Genomic DNA, 9,233 nt, shown 5'->3' on the forward strand with positions numbered 1-9,233 from the left:
AGAGAGAGAGAGAGAGATGCTAAGGCAGTCAGAGTCAGGTATGCACATGTGTGATGCACGTGTATAATTCTGGCACTCTGGGAGGCTGAGGCAGGAGGGCTGCATGTGGAAGCCAAGCCTGGGCAACCTAACAAGACCCTTCTAGAAGGAGAAGAAGGAGAAGAAGGAGAAGGAGAAGAAGGAGAAGAAGAAGAGGAGGAGGAGGAGGAGGAAAAGGAAGAGGAGGAAGAGAAGGAGGAAGAAGAGGAAGGAAAGAAAAGAAAAAAGGGGTGGTGGTGGTAGTGGTGGCGTTGGGAGCTGGGGAAGCAGCTCAAAGTGAAAGCCCTAAATTCAATCCGCAATATTAAAATGAAAAAGTAGGGCCTGAGTTCAATCCCTGGTTCCACTAAAAATAAAAAACAAAAAATGAAGAGCTTAAAAATAATTTAAATTTGGAGGGAGGGAGGGAGAAAAATTAAAACACAGATAAATTAGTAAATAAAGTACTACAGTCAGATAGCTCAGCGGACTAAAGCACCTGCTTAGGCAGAGTGCAGCAGCTGGGGTTCAATCCCCCCAGCAGCCATGCCTGCCCCCAGGGTGCGCTGAGATGGCCTTTGAGACTGGGCGTGGTAGCCAGCACTTGGGAGGCTGAAAACAAGAGGATCACTATGAGTCCAATCTACGTAGTGAGACCCAGTAGACCCCGTACTAAATACAAATAATAATAATAATAAAGTACTGCAGCTATCCTTCTATAGGCATGCAGAGGGAGACAGGGCAGGAACTAAGAGGAGACAACATGATGATAAGGCAGAGATTGGGGCGGGGTAGCCACAAGCCAAAGTTCCCAGAAACTACAAGTACGAAAGGATTCTCCCGAGAGCCTCCAGAGGGAGCAAGGCCTGGCTGCACCTGCATTTCTGCCCAGCAATAATACTACTCGGAGACTTCTGATCTCCACAAGTGTGAGAACAAACTTCTATGGACTTAAGCAATGTGCTGTCCACGTTTTGTTTTTTTCTTATAGCAGCCACAGGAAAGGAGTACAGTAGCGGACACTTTGTGTCTGCGCGGTTGTGCTGGGATCTGCTCTGAGCGTTTCCCCCACATCCAATCATTACATTGGGGCCTTACATGCCAGGCCCGGCCATGCAGGCACAATCCCAGCTTCACTGCCCATACTGCGACCTTGTGCAAGTTAAAGACCTGTCTAAACCTCATTGCTCAATCCACTACTGAAGAATCGTGCAGGTAGAATAAGGTGAGAAGAAAGACTGAGGACAGTAGCAGCAAGGGCTCCCTAAAGGCTTCTTCATACGAGACAGCAAGAACGCAGTGAGCCAAAGTGGGCCTGCCCTGCTAACCTGCAGGACCTGCACCAGGCAGGCCTCAGGACGCCGTGCAGGCCAAGATCTTTCCCTAAAGCCCACTCAGCAGCAAACAGGAAAGGCTAAGGAGTTCGGTGGAGGATGCCTTTCCCTACTTAGCCAATGCAGTCCCATAACGCCAGCCTCTCTGCAGAAAAGGCAGATGCCTGGGATGATGCTAACATTTCCAACACTCTGTCTGACGATCTTAAGAGCTATGCACGCTATCATCCTCACTGACACACCCCAGTGGAGGCCACCACATCTCCGGGAATTCTGGTGTCCCAGAACAGCAACTCTCATGCTCAGAAGTCAGAGGGGAACAGAAACCTCCCCCTGGCCCACTGTGTGGCCTTTTCCTCAGACGTGGCTCACACAGCCTTAACCCTTTTCAGCAGACTGGAGAGAATGATAAATTCAAGAGTCTGCGTTGAGGAAGAGGTTTAGCCACGTTAGGAAGTAAAGAATGAACAAGATTCACCAAGTCTGGGAGGAAGACCTAGCGTTAGCACCTGCAAAGAGGAAAACAGGAGTTTCATTTACTCCACAGGAGCTTTCTCAGCAAAGTTTGCCAAGCGTTCCTGCCCAGGTGACAATGTTACTCAAAGGAGCAGAACTGTCCAGGGTGCCAGGCCTTGTGCCACCGCTGAGGAGATCTGCTCGTTAGGGGTTAAACAGAAGAGAAGGGCCGGCCACCCGGCCCGGCTTCCCCCTAGGCAGGGCGCCAGCCCTTCAGAAGACTCGGCTGCCGCCACCGTTGTTGGCTACCAGGCCTCTGCCCAGCAGGCTGCCCCGACAGCCACCTGCGCTCTGGGCCCTAGCCTCGGCCACCCTCTGGGAGAAAGGAGGAGGAAGGACGACAGCTCCCCCTCTGTACTTTCAGGCACCCACAGATTTCTGCTCTTGCCGTCACCACTGACGAGAAGCCAGGGCGCCAGAGGAATCGCTGCTCGGGTTCCATCCTCCGGATCAGTGAGCCGCAGCAGCTCCCACCCCATCCCCGTGCCGGTGCCTCCGACTCCAGAGGAGCCTCAGCCCGAGGGCCACATCCGGAGCGCGAAGCCGCTGCAGGGGGTCGCCGGCCTACCCTGCAGTCCCTCGCTCCCTCCCAGGCCCCGCGGACCCTTAGGCAGTCGGCGTCCCGAGGGAAAGCGTGCGCGGGCTCCGCCGACCCCGCCTCCCCCGGCTCGGCGCGAGAGGACCGCTTAGCTTCACACGCGGGTCAAGCGCTGGGCGCGCGGCTCCCCACTCGGGACTCGAACCCAGGCCGCTGCCCCCCACTTTAGCAAAGGATCCCAAAGCAAGCCCCGGCCCTGCGCCCGCACCCAGAGAGGAGTCCCGGCCGCAGGCGAGCGCACCCCTCGGGCCCCTGAGGGGCTCGAGCAGCGGGGTGCAGGCAGCGAGACACGGGAGGCGAGCCGGGGCGAAGCCGGGGTTCACTCACGCGCGGGCCCTGGGGAACCCCATGGAGAGCAGCACGTCCAGCGCCGAGCCATGCTTGATCGTGCCGGGGCGCTGCTGGCGGCTCCTCCGCGGGGTGACTTTGCTGTACAGCTCCTCGCGCGCGGCCATGCCGAGGGGCTGCGCCGTCAGTCCGTCCGTCCTTTGGCGGCTCAGCGCCCGGCCATCGCCCAGGGCCCGGGGCGCTTCGCGGCGCGGGTTTGGTGGGGACAGCGGGCGCCCCGCGCTTCCCGGGTCCGGACTTCGGCGCTTCCTGGTGAGGCCACCCGAGCTCCCGCCGGCCGCTTCCGCGCGATCCTCCGCGTCAGCCGCCACTGGCCTGGCCCCGGAGTCTCCGCGCCGCGCCCGCAGCAGCCCTTTCTCCTTCGGCCCTTCCTCGGGTTCTCGGAGCAGTCCGGGAATTTGCAATGAGTAATTTTTGAATGGATCAAAAGGAAAAGGAGCCTTGTGGGCTGGCCCTGCCGTGCCTGTAATCGGGGTCCGCCCCTTTCTTAAAGACACAGAGCTGTCCCAGGCGGCTGGGGCCGAGTTCAAACCTGAGGCGGGCGCCTCAGGAAGGCTGAGGGTGTGCTTGGGTTCCCAAGAGTCCCTTCATCGCCCCGGCCCTCTCCTTGCGCGTCGGCCTAGGCTGGTCTTGGGACTCCAGACAACCCATTTTTAACCCCATTCTTGACGGGGTTAACAGTGGGAATCGGATGCACTGATGGATGATATTAATGGATCACAAAGCCAAACATAAGGCTCAAATAAACGGTTTTGCGTCCAAGGGATCCGGCAAAAACGAGAGGGTTGTTAAGACTGGTGGAGGTCAAGAATCTACAAGGAAGATCCACTCTGTCCCTCTATAGCCCTGGCTAGCAAGTGGATAAAAACTTCTGGAAAGAGGGGGACCTATGGTTCTGGAAACTGAGAGAGAAGAGTACAGAGGTGGAAGGGAGGAGGAGGAGAAGCTAGGAAGGAAACGGGAGACAGGAACAGGGAAAGGATACTTTAATTATAATGGGTTGGAAATGCAATGGGCTGATTTTCATGAGTGAATAAGTAAATGAATTCGAATAAATAAGTGGGTTCACAGACAGACTGGATCACCCCTACACAACGACCACAAGTGAGACGATGGACAAAAGGTCTACTGCCTGCAAGAAAGTGGACGTCCCAGCTTCCACGCCGCTGCCGCGCACCCGAATCAGGCTGAGAAAAGACGCATCTTTTTTTCATCTGGACACCTCACTGTCTTCGGTCAGGGACCGCCTACTGAGTGTAAGGAAAGAGGCGGCGTGAACCCTATCAGCCGGCCTTTTTGTGGGTACTAATAATACAACCTGAGCTTCCGGTACCCATCATTGTGCTAAGCAAATGGGCGTATTAACCGAAATTTTACAGTGCTCTTTGGGTTTGTGTCTTTGTTATCTCAGTTTTACAGATGAGAAAACACTCAGGAGGATCACAGAGCTGGGAAAGGCGCGAGAGCTTTTCCTCACAGTACAGCCTGGAGAAGTTACTTCTCTCCAGGCGACACCTGGGTCTCGTCAGTATGGCGCACTACACCTGTGGGCTTCTCCTGGGTAGAGCAAGCCTCGAGTCGAGTTTTGATATTGCTTTATAAGGCTTCTAGAGTTTGGCCATGGGAAAGGATACAGCTCCAGTTCCTGAGTTCCCCACACACACCAGCTTGGTTTTCTACAAAATATCCAGTGGTCTTTGGAAGTGGGGAGATAAGACAGCTGGAGCCTCAGCACTGCTGTGCATAGTTCCCTCCTGTGTGTGCTGTGAGGAGAGGAGCAGGGATGGTGCGTACTTCCTGGGTGGGGCTGTTCACACTGCTTACAGAGCAGAGGAGACCGTGCAGGATGTGTTTCCAGGGCACAGAGCACACAAGAAAGAGCAGTTGGGAAATCCACACCTGGCTTACTATCCTCCTTGGGATATGCTCTGTAAAGCATGCTGGGTATTACCCACAATTCCAAGTTGTTTCCAAACATCTAGAGTGAAAATTCTGAGTGAGATCCCTGCCAAGTGAGAATGATGTGTGTGGAAGTGCTACACAAACAATAACACCACTGCACTGAGCACTAGGGAGAGCTGGTACTCTTTTTTTGTGGGTAACTCATCTTGTTCCTTAAGGCTGTGCAGTAGGCATACTAATTTCATTATTAGCTACTTTGTAAACAAAGATATTGAAACAGAGATCAATTCTCTTGTCCAAGCTCACTAGACTAATAAATGGCAGAGTTGCGATTTGAGCTTTTAACATTTGGCCAAGTGCTTACTGTCATTGCTATGGGGACAGAAAGGGCAGTTGACCTTTAAAATAGCTGATGAAGCTGGGTGTGGTGGTGCAGTCTACAGTCCCAGCACTCAGGAGGCAGAGGCAGGAAGACTAATTATGAAGACCTCAAGGCCAGCCTGTGCTACACGGTGAGTTCAAAGCCAGCATGAATGACACTGAGACCCTGTCTCAAACAAACAAACAAATAAACAAACAACAAGATAGCTGATGGTAGCTGGACATAATCCCAGGATGTGAAGGTGGTAAACTAAGGCATGAGGATCTAAACTTCAAATCCAGGCTTGGGCAATTTAGTGACTTAGTAAGACCCTGTCTTAAAATAAAATGGGAATATAGTTAAGTGGCAGAACCCCTGTGGATTTGAGCCCCAGTACCACCAGAAAAAAAAAAAAAAAAATTTAACTGCTGGTGATTGCCTTTTGGACTCCACCAATCCCCCTTGATTTGCAGTTGCTGGAGCTACATTTCTTCAGAAAGATTGAATTAATTGTGTTTCTTCTCCCTGCCTCTAGGCAGACTTGAGGTAGAGTTAGCGATGGGTATAAAAATAGTTTTAGGTATCCTGGGAAAAGCACTACAGAAAGCCAGGCACCTTAGATGCAAAGAGTTTGGTCTGGGGCATTTTAACAGAAGCCCCGCTGCTCCCTGCCCTGTGCAGCTTGGTGCCAGGCTTGTCTTATCTGTCAGGGCTGCCATTTGTTCTGCACAGGGCTGGGGGCAGGGGTGGCAATGGATATGCATTGTACTTTCATTGTGTTACCTCTGAAAAGCCAGGAGAAGTCCTATAAACATCCATATTGTTCTATTACAAAAGGAAAAGAGGCTCTTCCTCTGGCAGTGAACCATGCAGCAAGGGGGAGGAGGGGGCTGGAGAGGGCCTTGCACAAGGGCGGAGCTGACACATCAGCTCTGACTGGGAAGGCAAGCTCCCCTTCTCTGCGCCCTGGACCACACCCCCTGGACCACACTGCTGTCCTGTCCATGTGAGTACTCATTAGATCCACACGTTGACCGCTGCCACTTCCAGGGGGAACAGCACTTCTGCAGTGGCCGCAGGGATGCTCCACACCTGCCCAGCTGCCCTTGTCACTTGTGAGCAGCATTCTGTGGCTTTTCTTTCTCCTTCTCAAGGTCCTGGAGAAAAGGTCAAGTGGTGACATTAAGAACAGGCAGTGAAGCTGCGGTGCAGTTCTGTTCTGAGGGCTGGGGTATTCCACGGTCAAGCACAAGGGGAGGTTTTGAGCCTCTGGGAATGACTTCACATCCTAGACTTCAAGGGGGATCTTTATGGCCAGAAGAGTTTGAAGTCTGTGTTGCAACTCTCTGGTCCTCAGTCCTCTCTCCTGCAAAATGTGGGGCTCACTCAGGTTGGTGATCCCTGGGACTTGGAAACTTAGAAACTCCCTGGGGTGGGGTTACTTACCTGGAGGTCTTAAGGGAAGAGTTTTACTTTTTTTTTTTTTTTAGTGGAATCAGGGATTGAACTCAGGCCCTTGTGCTTGCCAGGGAAGCACTTATTTCACTGAGCTATCTCCCCGGCCCAAGGGAAGAGTTTCAATGTATATACTACACTTTTATCACATTCATGCCCCCTCCCAACCAGCCTTGCACTCCTTCTTCCTGTCTTCTTATATAATAATATTTAGCTTTCTACTTTATTTATTTTGGTGACAAGCTTTCTTTATGTAGTTTAAGCTGGCCTTAAATCATGAATTAAACCAGACTGACTTTGACCTCCCTGAATTCCTCCTGCCTCATCCTCCTGAGTGCTGGGATTGCAGGTCTGCACCCAGCATGCCTGGCTCCATCCATTTGTGGATGCACACCTTTACTGGCTCCATAAACTAGAGCAAGTAATGCTTAGCTGGGTTTGGAAGAGCATAAGTCAGTAGAAGTCCAAGAGGAATAGAGTGGCAGGTCTGGGGGAGGTGGAAGCAACAAGAAGCAGGTCTCTGAGAGAGGAGAAGGGTCACCAAGGGAAGCCCATAGACGTGGGCTGTCCTTTTGAGGACTTGTCTGTCCTCCACTGTCCCTAACCACAACTAGACCAAGTCTGAAGGCCTGAGGACTGGCTGTTGTCTCAGAGTCACAGGTTTGTCCCTAGGACTTAGCACAGTGCTGGGTGTAGAGCCTGCAGGCAGCAGGAGCTTCGTCAGCCACTGCTGGTTGATCTGCGAAAGCAATTCGTCGTGTAGGAAGACCTAGGCTGGAACCATGAAAAGCACCAGTCCCCAATCAACAGAAACCTCTTGGGGATATTTTTTCACAGTATATAAACATTGCATATTTCTCTCAATTGCAAAAGGAAGAAAAAAGAGAGGAGGCTCTTTCTACTGCCTGCTTGTTTTGTTCCCCATTTCTGAACAAAACCTCTAACATTTTTATTCTGGAATCTGTTAGCAGGAGGCTCGGTATTGTTCACACTCCTCACTCTTCCTAAAGGCTTCTTCCCAAAGCCACTGCTCCTGGGACTCTGACCTCGATTTTCCACAAAATAAAACCTGTTTTGTGAAGTAAAGGCTATGAGCTTTAAGGGGGGAGTAGATTGTCACTTTTTTTTTTTGTATAAAAAGGTAATGTGCAGCACACCATGGCCCACACCAGTAGTCCTAGCACTTGAGAGCCTAAGGTAGGAGAATCCTGGGAAGCCTGAGGCCAGCTGGAACTTCAAAGCCAGACCACCCTGTGTCAGAAAAAAGAGTGTCAGTTACCATCTCTTCTACCCACTTCCTGTCTCACTCCCTACCCCAAAGCCACCCTAGAAAGTGTTAGCCTGCTCTGTAGGGCAAGTGCTATTCCAGAGTTGGGTTATAGGTTTGGAAAAGAAAGCACAAGAATTTACATCTTTTTGTCTTTAAAATGGACGCAATACTTACCCCATAGGGTGTTTGTGGTGATTAAGTGAATCATGGGGGGATATGAAGGATCAAGTGAGGGGCCATGTGCTGCCTGAGGGTTTTTCTAGATATACCATTTATTTTCCTGGATATTTAGAGTGTCTTTGTTTAACTAGACCTAGATCTGAGAATTAAATGAATCATGCATGGTTTACTTGTGATTATTTTGTAAGCACCTACAAATTCCTCATCTAAATAAAGGTTAAGATCTTCATACTAATGTGTTGGCACACACCTATAATCCCAGAACTTGGGAGGCTGAAGCAGGAGGATTGTTGGGAGTTTGAAACCAGCATGGGCTACAAAATAAGCTCTAGGCCAGCCTGAACTGCATAGCAAGACCCTGTCTCAAAAAAGACAGAAGACAACAAAAAAACCCAAAACAACAACAAAAAAATATGGACATGCCAGAAGACATTGCCACCACATTTCCCTCCCTCAGAACTGAGGGACCTGTCCCAATACCTCAGTGCTCATTGACTCTAGTTTTCCTTTTTGCATAGTTGTATTGAATCTAGAAGTTGCCCTAAAAATATGCCTAAACTTTTCAGATGTACTTCATATCATAAAGGTATGTAGTAATGTTTGCTGGGGAGCTGGGGAGATAGCTCAGTGGTCCAAGCATCTGCCTGACAAACACAAGGACTTGGGTTTGATCCTCAATACTGCATGCCGAACTGGCCCAGGAACCTGAGATGCACTGTGCCAGTCCCTGACACCAGGCATGGTAGTGCACACCTGAAACCTCAGTTCTGGGGAGGCTGAGACAAGAGGATCACTAAAGGTCAGGCTGCTTAGCAAGACCCTGTATGAAAGAAAGAAAGACAGAAAGACAGAAGAAAAGAAAAAAGAGAAGAGAAGAGAAGAAAAGAAAGAAAAGAAAAGAAAAGAAAAGAAAAGAAAAGAAAAGAAAAGAAAAGAAAAGAAAAGAAAAGAAAAGGAAGGGCCAGTCAAACAGCTCAGCAGATTAAAGCACTTGTTTAGGCAGATGAAGCAGCTAGGGTTCCATCCCCGGCATGCTGTGCTAGCCCTGCCCCCTTGGGGGAGGGGCTGCTGAGGTGGCGATGGAGACTGGTTGTGGTGGCCCATGCCCGTAACCCAGTGCTTGGGAGGCTGAAAACAGGAGAATCACTACAAGTCCAATCCACATAGTGAGACCCTGTAGACCCTTGTCTACAATAAAGAAAGAAAGAAAGAAAGAAAGAAAGAAAGAAAGAAAGAAAGAAAGAAAGAAAG

At 50.7% G+C, this 9,233-nt stretch overlaps 1 protein-coding gene across 3 annotated transcripts in view; it reads right to left on the bottom strand.

Moving 5' to 3' along the window:
• The window catches only part of Ubash3b (ubiquitin associated and SH3 domain containing B), a 153,181-nt gene extending 149,980 nt beyond the window's left edge, over positions 1-3,201 (bottom strand). For 2 of the 3 annotated variants that reach the window (XM_004636398.2, XM_023721121.1), the window contains exon 1: positions 2,794-3,201. In XM_004636398.2, coding sequence (XP_004636455.1) covers positions 2,794-2,921 — 128 coding nt within the window. In that variant the 5' untranslated portion in view covers positions 2,922-3,201. The remainder of the gene's footprint in view (positions 1-2,793) is intronic. The other variant, XM_023721119.1, reaches the window with a different exon arrangement.
• Positions 3,202-9,233: the final 6,032 nt, after the last annotated feature.

The sequence above is a fragment of the Octodon degus genome, unplaced genomic scaffold (genome assembly GCF_000260255.1).
Source record: "Octodon degus isolate 3935 unplaced genomic scaffold, OctDeg1.0 scaffold00080, whole genome shotgun sequence".
NCBI lineage: Eukaryota > Metazoa > Chordata > Mammalia > Rodentia > Octodontidae > Octodon > Octodon degus.